General features: G+C 37.0%; 2 protein-coding genes across 12 annotated transcripts in view; one reads left to right on the forward strand and one right to left on the reverse strand.

Moving 5' to 3' along the window:
* FGF7 (fibroblast growth factor 7) overlaps positions 1 to 8,865 on the reverse strand; it is a 111,237-nt gene extending 102,372 nt beyond the window's left edge. The window contains exons 1-2 of one of the 2 annotated variants that reach the window (XM_073618639.1): positions 8,739 to 8,865; positions 7,454 to 8,036 (exon numbers count right to left, since the gene is read on the reverse strand). In XM_073618639.1, coding sequence (XP_073474740.1) covers positions 7,454 to 7,739 — 286 coding nt within the window. In that variant the 5' untranslated portion in view covers positions 7,740 to 8,036; positions 8,739 to 8,865. The other variant, XM_073618638.1, reaches the window with a different exon arrangement.
* The window catches only part of FAM227B (family with sequence similarity 227 member B), a 651,639-nt gene that overhangs the window by 310,598 nt on the left and 323,114 nt on the right, over positions 1 to 17,927 (forward strand). The window lies entirely within an intron of this gene.

Raw genomic sequence — 17,927 nt, forward strand, 5'->3', positions numbered from 1 at the left:
CAGCAGCAAAGAAAGGAATTTGGAAGAGGCTGAGAGCAACAGAAGCTACTTTTTTTGGGTTAAGAATACATACTTGAATATAATTTTTATTTTTAAAACCAGGGTTTAGTATCACTTTAATATCCACACCATTTTCTTGGTCAAAGTATATCATGTTTAGCTTCTTTCCTGAGTAAGATTTGATTGTTCTCAAATCGGCATCAAGTATTCAGTCTAAACTTGAACAGAACCCTTCCCTAATTTTCATATATATTACCTGGCTTCCTAAATAGTATCTGTGTGCAATTTGTCCCTCCCCTGTAGAGATAACTCTTGTATTTCTACAGAAGAAGCCATTGGGGGAGATTTAATAAAACTGCCCACTCAGAATCTGGTGCAGCTGTGCATGGTAACCAATCAGCTTCTAACTTCAGCTTGTTCAATGAAGCTTTTACAATAAAACCTTTCGGTGCAGAGCTGCATCAGATTTTGCAGGCTCCAGTTTTAGTAAATCTCCCACATTATGTTCTAGTATGAAACCTGATGTAAATTCATATACAGAAAACAAGCTCTGCCCAAAATTGTTAAAGCAACCCTTTCACTTGTCATTAAACCACAGGTAACTGGTCCCCCCTCGAATAACCCTATCTGGATCAACCACACACTTCTACATAATCTTACTATTGTATAAAAAGAATTTTGGCATAATCACGTTGTTAAATACCTACATTATTTAATTCTAGATGCTAACTTTAAATCTTTTCCCCAGCTGTTTGAGAATATTTTTCAAACCCCTTTAACATGTTGTCAGGCTACAGGCCACGTGCAGCACAGTGATAAACCCAGAGAGCAAGGACTCAAATTTGTGGCAGTGTTGAATTGTAAGTCTGTTAACTTGCTGCACATTTTCACTGGCAAGTTATACACTTGCAGAGCACGTGCAGCAGAAGATCTAGTTGACATTTTTCCAATTTGTAGCAAACTTGCATGGCAAGTCTCTAGCAAAGTTGCTGTAGTGAGTCTACAGCAAGAGATCTGCAAGTCTACAAAATGAAAATTCAGTCACAGTGACCCCTGTGGTGGGATGACTATTGCACAACATAATTGAACCAGAACTTGCAGAATGTTTACAGAGAAAGTTGATCTGGAGTCATGCAATGTGGACTTGCTGCAATTGTGCAACAAAGTTGAGAAGCCTGGCAAGTCTAGCAAGAGCTTAGCAAGTCATTTTCAAACTTGCAGCACAATTGCTTGCTATCTGGGAACTCATTGCTACTTTTACAAGGTTCTATCTGGGGTTGCAAAGACATTTGCTGCACACAAAATGGATTTATATACTTTGTAGCTACTGAGAGACATTTAAATAAAAAAGTTTTTGTGTCTGGAGTGCATCTTTAAGCACTCTGTTTTTCTAAAAAGTTTATTCTTCTTAAATGGGGAGATCTTCACCCTCCAACTCTTCCCATGTGAATACAGCTGATTAATTCTATTATTCACCTTTATAGATTGACTTAACTAAACATGGGTTGCCCTAACCTTTTTGACAAAATACAGGGGAATGTGGGTCACTTATCCTTATACAATAGCAGGATCCCCTTCTTAACATCATATCTTGTACATCCTATTTTGACAGCTAACCAAGTATTGCATACCTCTCCACAAGTTCCACTGGCACCTAAGCTTTGTATGAAAAATATCTACTGTACACCTCCACCTCCCTTTTTTTGTTATCATTTACAATAGGCCTTATACATAAATACCAAACTGCTCACTGATTTCTTCCATTGGTGTTTATGGACCTTTATTTTTGTTTATTTGTATTGCTTTATGCAACAACATTTTTAAAAAATGCCTTAAAAAATTGAGCAGAACATCCAGCAATTTTGTGGTGCTTGTAAAGAAATACATCACTGGCTGTTAACTACAGAAGCAAAACATATTTAAATACTTTGAGATAAGAGCTCCTCCTAGAAGCTAGTTCTGCAGTTTCAGCCAGCTATTAATAAGTATGATAAATACATGTGTTAGTTAATCCTCCATTCTCCCCCTTAAGATTTTAAGTGGATATCTATTAGTATTCTGGACTGAAAGGAAAATTCAAATCAGCCATGTTTTTATGTTGAATTCAAAATGGTAAGACTATTCTCTGGGGTGGTTGGGGTTTCTGTGCTACATGGCAATAAATGAATTTGCCTCAGAATGGTATGATCAAATGCTATTTGGTAGACTACAACCTTCTGTCAAAAAGCAAGACTATGTTCCAACTAAATTGCCAATTAACAGATCCCTGATCCACAACTATATCCTGCCCAATGGTTTACTACTCTGAAACATGTTATTTCAGATGAAACAGCGATGTAATTTGCTGCACTTAGGTCATAATACTTCTTGGCTAACAATATGTATTTCTGTTATTTACAACTAAGACATGCAGTTGCTACCCAATTTCCTGAGCCCATTGTTCTGGAGACAGATCCTGTCAAACACCTACTTACCTTAAGTGTGATGGGGATGCCACTGTCCTCCCTTTACCTCCGTCTTTCAGTACCTGAAATACCTCCACAGAGCCTACTATATTCCCCAACGCTTGTCTAATCTTTATCCTCATTGAACCCCCTATGCACGAGATGTAGTGCCTCTACTGGCACCTTCATGCACATGGTGTGGGTGATGCCCAATGATTCGCCCATCCTGGGAATCGGTAGTTGATGCTCTTAATGGTATTTGTGATCTCGCTTTAAGACCTGATTCGTTGCTCTTCCTGCTCGGTATAAGGGAAGATGTAGTGGCGGGTGGACATGTTAAATTTTTTCTTGCCTATGCAATTTTTTATGTAAGGTAAGAAACCCTGCTGTGCTGGAAAATCCCTACTCCTCCTACCTTGTCCACCTGGAGGAATTCTATTATTACTGTAGTGCTTTTGTATCAGTTGACCTATGAGAGTAGAAACTGTCCCAAAAACATTAACAATGTCTGGTTGACTTGAATAGATTCTTGGAGACAGGCATCGCATGGAGCAGTTTGATTAGATCCCTCCCCCACCTCCTTTTTCCACTTCCTCCAGTGACTACCAACTTGATAATCACCCTGGGGTTGATTTACTAAAACTCCAGAGTGCAAAATCTGGTGCAGCTGTACATGGTAGCCAATCAGCTTTTAACTTAAACTTGTTCAATTAATCTTTGACAAAAAAACTGGAAGCTGATTGGTTTCGATGCAGAGCTGCACCAGATTTTGCTCTCTCCAGTTTTAGTAAATTAACCCCATTAATTATATTTGACTCAACCTTTCTTAATGACCGAAATTGTTGCTTTGCACTGGGTTTAGACCTAAAAAGGCCTACTCGTGTCTTCTTTTAATTCTTCCTTCCTATTTACCAAACAGCTGCTGCTGTTGTTAAATAATGCTCTGGCTTAATGTATGTATTTCCTTTGCCTTATTTTTACTATTCGCTATGTGGTATGATTGACTTCCCCCCTTTTGGAATTCTATGCTACACTGTACATTTTGGATTACTACTGACTGTGGCATTGATGCTTGTTACCCGGTTAATCTGTAATAAACTCTATAGCTGTTAAGAAAAAAAAAAAGTTTGCAAATGAATATGCGTAACCTAGGCTAAGCACCTAGGTTAACAGCTCGCATCAGTATTAATACTTAAATAGGCCATTCCATTTTACATTTTCTTTCAGCCTCATAGTCACATCAATCTATTTTGACAGCCTCCACCCCCACAGCTTAGACTTACATGGATCGAAAATTCAGCTGGTTCAGGAATCAGCCGAATTTCGATTTATGTATGGGCTGACTGGTTGTATACGAGTCGATTTATCAATCGACTTGTGCACAACCAGCTTGTCAGATTTTTTTCTAAACGATCAGTGCTGCTGGCTTTAAATGAAGCAACTTAAGATGAATCATGTTTGGCCAGCCTTAGCCCATTTTTTACTGAGAATGACCGGGGTTGAGAAATCTGCCTGCCCTCCCCCAATTCAGCTGTTACCCAGGTATACCCAGGTATACTGCAAGTTTTAGTTGAACCCATGTAGATTTTACAAAAAGACTATTACATCTTTTATGATCAAAAGGAACAATAATGGACCATCGTCTCAGATTTTGGAACATATTTGAAATATAGTATTGATTTTGTCAGACAAGTGCTTGTTAGCCTTTGAGAATGAAGCCTTACAAGGGTTACTACAACATCTGAAGTTAACGATTGTTGTATTTATGGTACACCTTGATTTAGTTGAACCCATGTAGATTCTACAAAAGGACTATGACATCTTTTATGACCAAAAGGATGAATCGCTATTAAGTGTTTCCAATTTTCCAACATATTTGGAAATCACTCCAATAGTATTAATTTTGTCACCCAGGTTCTTGTTAATGTTTGGTAATGAAACCATACATTCCCCAATTTTTCCCAGTTGATATTGGATTCCCATCATGTCAAAATGTGTATGTCTATAGTAAACTAGCAGACTAACCGATGACTGATCAACATTTCTAGTTGTAGTAAAAGAAAATAAAAGTACACTAAGCAGTTTGTAAAACTGTAAAAGTGAGGTGAAAAGGGTTACTAAAACATCTGAAGTTACTAATGATCATTATATTAATCATAAACCTAGGGAAAAAGTTTAACTCTAGCATTAGGTTTATTTTGTCAGAAAAACAGCTAACTGAAAATATATGATATAAAAACAACTAAATTAAAATGAATGATAATAATTTGTGGGATTAAAACTGCTTTTACGGTTAAATACAGAAGAAACCTGCCAAACATTATCGGTAATTTTGTAAATGATAAAGACAAGGTATACCTTAGTGTTCTAGATTTAAAAAGAATGAAGTTGGCTCTATAACATCCATAACCTATGTTACCTCTTGTTGTCGCTCTAATGTACTTGCAGGCATCGTAAAATAGAACAATTAGAAATTAATTACAAGGAGATTCTGTCTGAAGCTTTTAATTAGGTCACCTATTATGCACTCTCAAGGTTTGAAGGATACCTTTGCCTCAGGCACCTAGTTCTCAGATCTTAACACATATATCAGTCACTTTTCTTGTTTCATTGACATTGGTATCAAATAAGCACATACCTTTAAATATAGGTTTTAGACTGATATTGAAGCAGGATTATAGTACATATATATTACCATATTGCATAGTATATTCATAGTATGGTCTGCCAATATTTTATAAAACATTGAGTTAGGAGGATGGTCGGTTCACAAAGTATATTTTTAAATTCACCTAGTAATATAATGGATTTGTGTTCTCAATAATATTCTTGTATAATTGCATTCCTTTAATAGGGTTTTGGTAGTGAGCACTAGAGAAATACAAAATGAGCAATGTGGTATTTAGCTTTTGATATGGTATTTAATATAGCAGAGATGGGTAAGGTTGGGTTAGGTTGCTTATCCATATTTGCTATGAAAAAAATCTTATGCTGTACCATAAGAAACATCAACAGAGAAAATGAACTAAGACCCACTCTACAATGTACAGTATTTCTCATTAGAAAGCTCAACACTGAGTTATCACTGCGTCAACTATTTAGTATCTTATCTAGTAGTCCAGTCAGAGCAGCACAACATTTGTGTTCTTAATGCACCTCAGTTAAGAAAGATAATTCTGAAAAACAGCTATCCCCACAACACAAATATACATAGTTAAATATATGTGTTACTTACAGCCACTGTAGGTTACATTGTTAAGAAATTGGCAAATATTATAAATGTCACAGTGTGGGAAATGTGTGTGTGTCATTGAATATGTTTGCAATGTACCATATTCATACATTTTAAAGTTCTAAGTTTTCTGCCACCTGTATGATCATACTGAAAGCAATTTCAATTACTTTAACATAGCTTGAATTGTCAGACCAAATAAAATATCAATGACATTGTGAATCTCCTCTATTCTAATGCCAAGACTAGGAAATTGATTCTAGAATCATTTCCTCCAAATACACCTGCTGCATGATTTTTGGTATATTAGCACAAAATTCCAACTAGCCAACGTCTCCAAGTTATTACAGCCAGTCCCTGGCTATCCCAAGATAATTAGAATGGTGATGCCATTTTGATATTGGCATCAGAGTAGCAATGTGAAACAGTGTGTCCTGGTCGCTTTGTAGAAAACTGTATATTTAAAAAATTGGTACTAACTCTTTAGGAAAAGAACCACGTCCTGTAAAAATGTTTGGCTGGTGCTACAAGAACACATTAATATTGTATCTAATAAACTAACATTTCATGACTGTTAAGATTATTCATAAGACATGAGCTTTAATCAATACAGTGTTTGTAACATTCTCTATTGTTTGTAAGTGTGCTTGTGGATAATGGTATAACAACTAGTGATTTATTTACAGAAGTGACATGATTGTATTTAAATATAACATAAAAAATTATTATTTTAAACTTTGCCTTGTGTTCGCAATATCATTCTATCAAAGTCCCCTTCTCATGTTTTAGACTTTAAAACCATGCAAGTGTGAAAAAAACATTAGCCAATAGTTGTATACATTGCCATGCAATGGCTAAGCAAATAACTGTCTATGTTCATTGACTTTTACAGAACCACTTTATTGTAATCCTGATGATTTAATTATGTAATTAAATATGATTGACTTACTCTTTTTTTAATAAACATCTTAAAATGTTTGGGGTTTTGTGACACAGATTCATTTGAGATGCATTACAGCTTTTCCTACTTTATTAATCATTTGTTACCTTTCTACAAAATAATTATTTTTTAAAATTTGCATAGCTTAATGGACACAGCATTATCCCTAAAACAAACAAGGTAACTATTCAGCAGCCTCATTCTTTGCAATATTCCAGAATCCACCTGCCAACTTCCTTTTCTCTGCTACTGCAATTCTTTCCTCCACCATCAGCTGTGTATTCCTTTGCCTATGATTTATTTTTTTCTTGTTTAGTTTACATTGTTAGCAAGCTCCATAGTCAATCTCCCCATCCATCCTGATCAACTTTTGTCCACTCACTTCATTTCAGATGTCTACTCACATATCAGTTTTATCCTTCTAACATACCACTTTCTCAGTGCAGATCAGTTAAATATATCTTTCACAAGTTGCACACAGCATGAAATCTAATGGAGGGATCTCCACTCTGACTCATATAAATATCCTTACTGTTGAGTCACTTATCAGCACAAGCTGCAGTTAACTAATGGTTACCAGATTTAAAGTCAAAATTAGCAAAGTTATTGCAACCAGTCTGCAGTGCATTGGCTAAAATTATACATTTGTAAATGAATGCCAAATGTCTGTCCATGGGAATAGAACACAAGTCTGATTTATCTTGGATTATGCACATAATGTAGGGTGGATCAAAACCAGCATCACAGTATCATTATATAATTATGTTCATTCATTGTCAATGTATTTGCCGCCACTTTATAGCACAATAAGTAATGAAACATGAGACGTCTACTTACTGTAGCTGTTGTTTGGGTCCTGTGTACCCTTCACATTACCACGTTTATCAATCCACAGATACCACTGCGTTCGACAAAAAAGTTTTCTTATTCTAACATCCCCACCCTCCATATAATCATAACTTCTGGTATGCCGCTCAGGGCTTGAACAGTTCACATTTGCAGCCATTTGCTCTGGAGTCATGTCATTACAGGCTAATGAGAGTGTGCCTAGTAGAATGATAATGTAAAGATATGGTATGTAGAGCAAAGTTGGCAGGATCCAAGTTAGTATCCATTTGCGCATTATAGTGCAGTGCTCTGGGTTTTCATGAACATCATAATGAAACTTAAATCTCCAGTGGATCTGTGTTTCTAGGTCCAGGACCTGACTGCACACTTTGCGGTTAACGCAGACAAAATTACTCCAGATACTTCCAGACTTGAATTATATTGACTTGTGATTATGCCATAAATCTTGGATGTCTCTGTGCTGTTCTGTCACACTAGTATCCCCAGAAGTTCCAGATAGGATGATCTTGGAAGTTGAAGATTAAAGATTGAAGATTACTCACACTTACACTTGAATACAATTGCAATAGACCTGTAAAGAAATTATAAAGTTTATATATAATATCTGTTATATTACCCTCGACAGATAGTACAGTGTCTACATGATAACCATCATTTTCTGCAAGTCTACTTTAATCCAACATGTTTGAAAATATGTACATGGCATTAAAAGTATACCAAATACATAAAACATGTTTAAATGATTAGGAGTTGTGGTTGAATAACTTTTCACATTCTTATATTCTGCATTGACAGCATAGTGAAACACAGTGAGCAGACACTGTTTTAGAAGCATGCCTTATGGACAGCAGCATGCTGAGCTGTCAGAATATGCTAGACTACTAATACACTCTGTTCCAGAGGCATTCATTTAGAAGACCTCCTAAAAATGGTAACAGCTGTCAGCTAAACTAGTACCTATCTCATAGAATGCAAAAATGAAATAAAACCCCTGCAGAACTAGTAACCAATTGTTCTCTTAAAAAAAAAAAAAAAAAAAAAAAAACAGAAGTAACTTACTTTCTCTTGGTGATAACAGCTGGATATGCCTGTATTCCATCTCTGTTGCTTGCTCTTTGCAACATGAGATTCTGTAGCAGCAAACTATTTCTCAACTCAGAAAAACTCCAGCACAATCCTAATTGTTTCCATAAATCAACACGCAAGAGGGGTCTTCTGTGTGTGTGTGTGTGTGTGTTGAGCCTGTTGTTGTTCAATGCTTTTCGATAAATACCTTTTGCTGACCTCACTTGGAAGCAATTAGATCTAACCACTCAGCAGCTGAAAGCACGAACAAGAAAGTTGAGCGATTCTCAGTGATCATCAGAGGGAGCTATGAGCATGTTTTATGCTCTCTTTACAAGGAGGGAGCTGCAACAGATTTCTGGGAAGGCAGATTAAAGAATGCTTGAATTCATGAGATACATACTCAGGAAAAAAATAAGATTTTTTTTCTAAAATTAGATTAAACTTGTATAGGCATTTATTGCTTTTCATCATTATCAATTATTTCTAATTTGTGCACATCTTTTTTTTTTTTACTTACATAAAACTTTAATAAAATACGTCTTAATATTCTCATGTTCAGACATTATGCACAATATAGTTTTTGATATGTTAAAAATATGTTTATCTTGTAATGCAGAAGGATCATTGTAGCTGTATGTATTATATGTTATAGATAGCATAAAGTATCCTTGTCTATATTTAAAGACTCTGCATGGAGTGTGGAATTATAATTAGAGTAGTCGTAGGAGTTTCAAGGATTAAGAACATTCCCTGGGTAAACCTGGTTCAAATCACAGTATCGGCTCTTCCTGTGTTTCTGTTTGTCGTTGTACATAGTAGCATCTCAGCAAGTAAATTGAGATTGCAAATTAAATAAGGAAATTATTTATTATAATTTATTACACTATACTATAGTTCCACTACCAAACTATTTTTTTTTTTTTTTTTTACTTTCAAGTTTTTGATCCTGCAGGTGGGTATTTACGTATATAAATAACCCAATATTAATAATACATATTGAGGTAGTGTTCATTTTCATGCATTTGTGAGGTGTTTTTTCATTTCTGGTGTAGATGATAGTTGAAACAATGTCTTTGTACCGGGTTATATTCTTTTAAAAGACAAACAGCATGGTTTTGCTTTACTTGATGGATATGAAGGATTTAAGCTCATTAGACTGAGGGCATTTCACTAACTATAAAACATGCTTTTTTAATAATTATTAAAATGCACTGTGCAAACCTTAAAACCCTTTTGTTCACTTACCAACATTTAGATTATTATATTTTTAATATTTGGTTAAGAAATGGAAATACAGTCATCATTGAATTTTCCTGTGGTATGATTCATATTTAAAAACAAATGTGATCTTCCAAAAAAGATGTCTTATAAATCAATTTGAAGTAATAATCCATGTAGTCGTGGTAAACGTAATTACCCCTTAATTAAGATCCATTTTCATTTATAAACCCTCTACACATAAAGCCCATGCATAATGACAAGAGCCAGCAGCCACAGCTCTTGAAAACTCCCACAGTACTTGTCTTTGCAATTTGATATAGACATAAGATAGCAACCAGTGGTTTGTAGAAGTCTCCAAGAACCCTTCAAGATGGCTGTTTCAGTTAATTGCTAGGTCACCTTTTGTCTGTCTTCAAATAAAGATGTTGGAAGAAAGATTTTGATCTTTATGGGTAGGTATATGACCTTACTGATGTGTTTGTCTCTTGATTACATCTTTGGTTAAAGTATTCCCCTCTGTCTAGGAATATGAATTGAGACCTCAGACACAACCATTCATTAGTTCATACCACCCCATTTGTCCTATCATTTTATGCAGTAATAAAGTAACAGTGGGATTATATTGTGGTTGTCAAAATGTCACACCAATAAAGGAGATGCTAGACAGGTTACTCACTTTTTTATATTATGTGTAAGAGGGAAGATGCTCAAGCAAAACTATTCACATTTTCTTTTTAAGCCAAACTTCATTTTTCAGTTCTCTGTTTTCTATGTTCACAAGCAGTCACCCACAGCACCTGGACCACCCAGGTCAAAACTTTTCTCGGGCTTCTTGAAACAAACTATGATGATAGGGTATATGCACTGAAAGTGGATACAAGCACATTTACTTTGTGTTGTTTTATTAATATAATATGGGATACTGTATACTCTTGCCTGGGGATTTTAACTCCTGCAGTCCTGCAACAGCCTGGTGCAACACACAACTGAAAGCAAAAAATTAGGTTCTCTGAAACTCTTGTAGGTGCACAAATCAATCACATAATATCCAGCGCTAACATTTACTTACAGTCATCCTGATAGAACAAATTAAGGGGGTTGATTTACTAAAGGCAAATAGACTGTGCAGTAACTCCGGAGCTTAGTAAATGAGGTAAGGCTTCACTTTGCAAAGAGTACACAATCACGTGCAAGGAAAATTTTTTTAAAAAACTGCATTTTTGCTTTTGATGGAAGTCAGCAGAGTTTCTGCTCATTTACTAAGCACTTGTGCTTAAAATTAATTGGAAGTCAGTGTGAGCCATGGTCTATTTTGGCCTGCTGCCACTTTTGACTGTTATCACAAACTGAATAGACAAAATGATTACAATAAATTGTGTCCCTGCTGAGATTTCCCCCTATTCTTGTCCTGGAGAGACATGACAGAACATTAGGTCTAATAAAACCCAGCAATTAAAAGCAGTCATTTGACCAGTTGTAAACAAAAATAGAAATATAAATTGCACTGGTGTGACTTATTGATAATTGGTTAAAATAACCACAGCTGCTGGCAACCAATAGTAAGACAACCTAAATAGCCATAAATATCAGATTTGTTACCGCGCTAACATAATGATAACAAAGTGCTAGATGCAAAAGTCCATATCAAGATGAAATCTGACAAGGTAAATAAAATATGTGAAATTAACCAAGTCAATGTGTATCTTAAAGGAAACACCTTTGATGTTAGGCCAAGGTCTTGCTACTCCATAAATGTAGTCACAACGTGAACCTTCACCTTTGTAAGAAATGCACTCTTACTGGACTGAAACGACCCAACTACAGAGTCAAATGCACCTGTTATAAACACTTTACACTGAGAACATTCAATTCGCACCAATTGGTTCCAATATGTCAGGCTGTAAAGTGTGAGTATACCTCTGTGCTACCCAAATGTGGTTGAAACCAATGTGTGTATACAAATTCATTCAAATAAAATATATAATAATTAATTCTTCCAGCGACGATATATCATATGGTGCATATATTAAACCAAAACAGTGTGCTTTCACCTTCTCGTGCCACCTCTATGCTCCCAGTACTCTCACCTTAAAAAGGCAATAATAAAGCCTTATATTTGTAGTATCCATGATGATGTTGCATCTGTCTTAGCTTTATTCCAGGTTTTCCAGGGATCTCCAGGTAATCCTAGGTAATGGTCCCTTTAAGGTTCACTCTCCCACGCTCACGCCATATGTTTAGGGTAAATGTGATTAGAATGTGATTGCCAACTTCAACATGTTGGAAGAACAAAAAGAGCGTTAGTTCACTGCAGGAAGTTCATTCATTGCATGCAGTTCTGCCGCTTCTGTTCATGCGTCTCCCCACATCAGAGTTGCTTCTTCCCACACGTTTTATCTCATAGGATGTGCGGAGCCTACGCATGTGACACTGTCATGCTTTCTTGGAGTTTGAACCTTTGCTTTACAGCTTAAATTTGTGACCTTTTATGTGCATATTTGCTTTTTATTATGTGAGTAGAATCTGTATTATGCATCTACATTAACGTTTTTAGCTGATTTACACTATGTGGCTTTCTTGCTTTGATTCCATGTGGATATTTAATTATACATGGTTATCATTGTCTCTACTGACCCTGGAGAGGAAGCCAGCCTGACATATTGGAACCAACTGGTGTCAATTGAATGTTCCCAGTGTAAAGTGTTTATAACAGGCAAATTTGATTCTGAAGTGAGGAAATTTCAGTCCGGTAAGAGTGCATTTCTGCCAATGGTGACGTTTCATGTGGTGACTACGTTTATGGAGTAGCATGACCTTGGCCTAACATCACTGGTGGTTTCTTCAAGATACACATTGGACTTGGATAATTTCACATATTTTATTTAGCTTGTCAGATTTCATCTTGATATGAACTTTTGCATCTAGCACTTTGTTATCACTATGTTAGCGCTGCAACATATCTAAGATTTGACCAGTTGTACCAATGCAGAAATTTCACCTGACTTGTTCTTGCAGTGTAACCTGTAAAATCTTTAGGCTACCTCCCACATTTCTCGCAAACGGACATCAAGACAGTAAAAATGTCCAAATAAAGTCACAGAAATAAATAGACAGATTGACCTTGTACTGATAGCCTTTGACATAATTTCATAGATTCATTTATACTTCCCTGCTATAGCAGTTGCTGGTGTGCCTAAATATGACTGCACATTTAGTCATATTTACCAGAGTTTGACCTCTTTGTTCAGCGCACTCTGACTGACATGCTCAAGCACACCTCTTTCTTTCAGTGCAGTACATGTGCTCATGAGCATGCCTGTGATTAGGAGTGTGACCTTTACTCATACAGAGCAGTAGAACAGGAGAAATATGAAACATGTCTTCTAAATGTAGTCACTCACACAATATGTCTATTCATTTTTGAGGAAAGCTCCTCTCTGTGAACAGAGAAACCCACATTTATTTAGATTGGCCTGAAAAAAAACAGACCAACAAATCAATTAAATCATTCAAAGTCCAACCATAGTTAGCTTTGCTAAGTGAAGAAAAACTTCCAGATACTCCCATCCACACAAGCAATGTGGATATAGGGATCAGCGCTGTAGTCATTGGCTGCAAGTGCTAATCGAATGCAGATTTTCCAGCAGGACTGATCAACAGAAGCCAGTCATTAGAGTGGCTTTGTTTAACATGCAGGGGCCCACACAGAGTGAAATTTCTCTGGTTCCTGCTGAAACGTCTGATTTTTGGTTCATGTATACCCTGCTTAAGACGTCAGTAGTGGTGATTTTTAAACTTAAAGGGTAAGCAAACTCTCCTATCGTTTTGAGCCAAGGAAGCTGCCATCTTTGCCTCTGTTTAATCTACAACTGCCATGATGCTGCACATGTGATCTGTTATGACAGTAACCATTGGATGGTTTGACTGTTTTGCCGAGGAGTGCACAACCAATGGGAGTGTTACATTTCCTGCACGTGCCGGAAATGTAACTGTTTATGGATGGGTTTACTTCTGCTTTAACTGAGTAACAACAGATTGTTCAACATATTAATAGGATAGGTCTTACAATTTTGCTAACATCTTAAGCACCCAATTGAATAATATATTGTCTTCTGTTGTTCAGCTGGACCAAACTGCTTCATTTCTTAGCCACCAGAATACATTTTAGTGTTAGCAGACATTTATGAACATCAAATATATTTCTTATTGGCAGTGTCTTATTGCTGGGCAAAATGCTGTAAAAATGCCCAAATTTCTTTGTATTTGATAAATTGTCCCTGTCTTTTCTAAATCTGTCTTACTTAAAAGAAAAACATAGTGGTTTTTGCACTTTCTATTTATTTAAGAGTGTATGTGTAGCCAAAACTATTTTTAGAGATTTCGAACCCCCTCTTTTACAGTTGTCTGTGTTCCTGCTGGGCAGATTCATCAGTTTGTCCTGGTGAGCATTGTCACTGACACAGGAAAGCAAATCCATAAGTTTACAGTTGTCACCAGGAGGTGAGGGGGAATCATCCAACGGGTGTGCTTGTTGTGGTCACAACTAACTAAAAAAAATCTTTACTTAGAGGACTAGAGAGTAGAGATTTCATAAAGTCTTTGTTTCCCAATTATCAGTTCTTTATTGAAAAGCCAGTAAATGCTCAGCTGGATAAAAGTGACCCAAATAATTACTTAAGCCCCGGACCATTTGGCTGGCCAGAGACCAGAGCACTCCGTCGCTTTAAATTGACGTCCTTTTTTTCCTACAAATAGAGCTGGTATTTGATCGCCTCTGCGGTTTCTATTTTTTGCGCTATAAACAAAAAAAGAGCGACAATTTTGAAAAAAACGCAATATTTTTTACTTTTTGCTATAATAAATATCCCCAAAAAATATATATTTTTTTTTTCCTCAGTTTAGGCCGATACGTATTCTTCTACATATTTTTAGTTTAAAAAAACCTGCAATAAGCGTATATTGATTGGTTTGCACAAAAGTTATAGCGTCTACAAAATAGGGGAGAGTTTTATGGCTTTTTTATTATTAATTTTTTTTTTTTTTTACTAGTAATGGCGGTGATCTGTGATTTTTATTGGGACTGCGACATTATGGCAGACATGTCGGACAATTTTGACACATTTTTAGGACCATTGGCATTTTTACAGCGATCAATGCTATAAAATTGCATTGTTTACTGTAAAAATGTCACTGGCAGTGAAGGGGTTAACCACTAGGGGGCAGTGAAGGGGTTAAGTGTATCCTAGTACGTGTTCTAACTGAAGAGGGGAGGGGACTGTGCAGAGGAGATGATAGATCGTCTGTTGATACTCTGTATGAACAGACTGTCTGTTCTCCCCTCAGAGAACTGGAAACTGTGTGTTTACACACACAGATCCCGGTTCTCGGTGTGCCCAGCGGGAGCCCGGCGGTGATCGTGACCGATGGGCAATTGCATCGGCTCTGTGGGCGGGCAGGGGGTGCGCGCGCCTCTGGCGGCGTGCATGCGCCCCCTAGTGGCCGTTTATGGTACCGACATGCCATGACGTGGATTCACGCAGCTGAGCCATGTTGCCGCAGTGAAACTGCGGCGGCTGGTCGGCATGCGGTTAACAATACTGTAAGGCTTGGTTTACAGTTGTGTGGCTCTGCGAGTGACTTTTGTACGGGCACAGCATTCATTTGAAGTGCCTGCTCGGTCTCCTGAAAATGCAAGGAAAAGGTCCCTGTTCTATTTTGGAAAACACTGCCTGCAAGCTGCAAGTGCAGTGCGGATCCTAGCGCGGGAAGCTGCACTGCAGTTTCCAGTGCGTGGGATTGTCATTAGCATTAATGGCTCCCCACGCATCTCCTGAGCAGCAGTGCATTTTTCTGTGTGGGTGGTTGCGGCTGCGGAAACAGGTGCAGCCCCGCAGCAGCAATCACCCACACAGATGTGAACCTAGCCTTACAGTGTGCCTACAAGTACATTTAAAATGAGATAGTTAGCCAGTTGATAGTTGATAAAAGGACTTCCTGTTACATATGTGAAACATGAAGTAAAGGGAATCTCCACAACAGGATATACAACCAAAGGAAAAAAAAATAAAGAGGTGTTGAAACTATCCCCTACTATTCTATCCAAAAAAAAATATCTATACCTTCATTTTAGGGTCAGGACTAAACGTAGGTAAATATGATATTGCATATTAAAGAGAACCATAGAATATGTGCCCAGAGAAGGCAAACATAAGACAAAGAGCAAGTCACCAGTATTGGCCATGGTCTCCCTGCTCTGATCTTTTTCCCATAATTGATTTGAGCAGGGCATTGATAATTCAGGTAAGAGATTTCCCCCTTGATGAATGGCATTGGTGAGGTATAATTCAAGAACCAGCAGAAGAATTAAAGGAACCACAGAAGCAGAATACATCAGAAGCAGGGAGATTATTTTACTACAGGCCCTCCTGTACCGCTTCCTTTCCATCAAGGAAAATGGTGACACCACCAAATCTCACTACTAATCCCAAGAGAATGGCAGTCAAAGACAAAGTTATGAGTCTCATGGCACATAAAATGCACTGATTTTTTTCTGGGGGAATTCAAAGCAAAATATAATTTTATATGGGTACTAATTAGGCACAAATAGCATTTCTAGATGTTAACTATAAGATGGAAAAACTTTCTATCTGAGTTCATGTCATATTTTGTAATTTACTTTTGAGCCAGGAGTGAAGCTTTCGGTTCCTTTTTGCGTTTTCCAGTTTCCTTACCTGCTAAAAAATATGTAGTTGTTTACAGAGCTCAGTAACTCAATCTGAAATTTGCACATACATGAAAGAATGCAGTGACTTATCATAATGACTCACCTGTTTTCAGATGGATTCATTCAAGCTTTCCAGAAAGGATGGAATCCTTGCCATGTATTAAATGATTATTTGTAAAAGATTACATACATGTATAAAAAAAGAGCAGAAATAACATATTCATTTAAAAATTATAAATTAAAAAATAAAATAAAATTATTCAAAAACAATATTTTCTTTCTATATTCACCTCCAATCCAGTTTTGCAACATCTGCACGCTCCACATTCACATTTCCTCCAAGTTCAGGATCAATATCCATCTTAATTGGCCAGGTTAGTATGACGTACACCGGGGGGTCAACAACCTGAAGATTGGGATCTACCAGTAGATTGCGCCCAGGTGACTGGTAGATGGCGGTCTGGGCTTGCTGACCCCCCATACCAGTGCAATGCACTAGTAAAGTTGGGCTGTAGTTGAAAGCAAGAGCTACATAAGCCAAGGCCTCCTCTGTAGTGCTGGCTCCTGTTCTATGTGGATTGACACCAACTGCACTCCTTCACTTATCCCGGCTAGAGGTCTCCAAAGTGGTGCCAGCTTCAGGAAAGAAAAGATCGTCAGGTCAGTGTTGTTAGGGTCAACTTTTAAATAAGTTGCTTTAAGTTTATATTGCTTTGTCAAATTATTGCTTCTATAAGAAAGATGACACGGAGTCAGGTATGTCTGTATCACAGTTCTGAGCATAAAGGACTGCTCCCTTTACTTCTTTTATAGGCAGTTCTACAAGCAGTAATCTTATCGGCATTACCAAATGAGGTTAAGGTACAAAGAGTTTCTTATCAGCGAACATGTAATGATTATTCAGCAGTTCCAAATTCCATCTAGATACAGATTGATACGTACACAGAAGAGAAAAGAGCACAAACAATTTAAATAGAACAATTGATACGTACACAGGTAAGAAAGGAGCACAAACAATTTAAATAGAACAATTGATACGTACACAGGTAAGAAAGGAGCACAAACAATTTAAATAGAACAATTGATACGTACACAGGTAAGAAAAAGCAGAAACAATTAAAGTGGAACTCTAAGTCATTATTGCAACCCTATCAATTTCCCCCTTTGACATCATCCTCTCCCTCCCCCTGGGTCCTCATGAATAAGTTCTAGTCAGTTTTTCCCCAGAGTCCTTTCCCTGACCGCGAGTTGTCAGAGGGGTAGAACCCATCCCCCTAGGTATTACCAACATCTTAAAATTCAAGAAGAGGAGTTTTATAGGAGTAGGGTGATGTCAATACACATTTATCAGTATACCCTGTCTATTCTCCTAATTTTCCTATTTATTTTCCTGTATACACATATATTTGTGATTGTAAGTGATATTAATATTAGAATAATAATTACCAT

This window comes from Aquarana catesbeiana, linkage group LG03, assembly GCF_042186555.1.
Source record: "Aquarana catesbeiana isolate 2022-GZ linkage group LG03, ASM4218655v1, whole genome shotgun sequence".
NCBI lineage: Eukaryota > Metazoa > Chordata > Amphibia > Anura > Ranidae > Aquarana > Aquarana catesbeiana.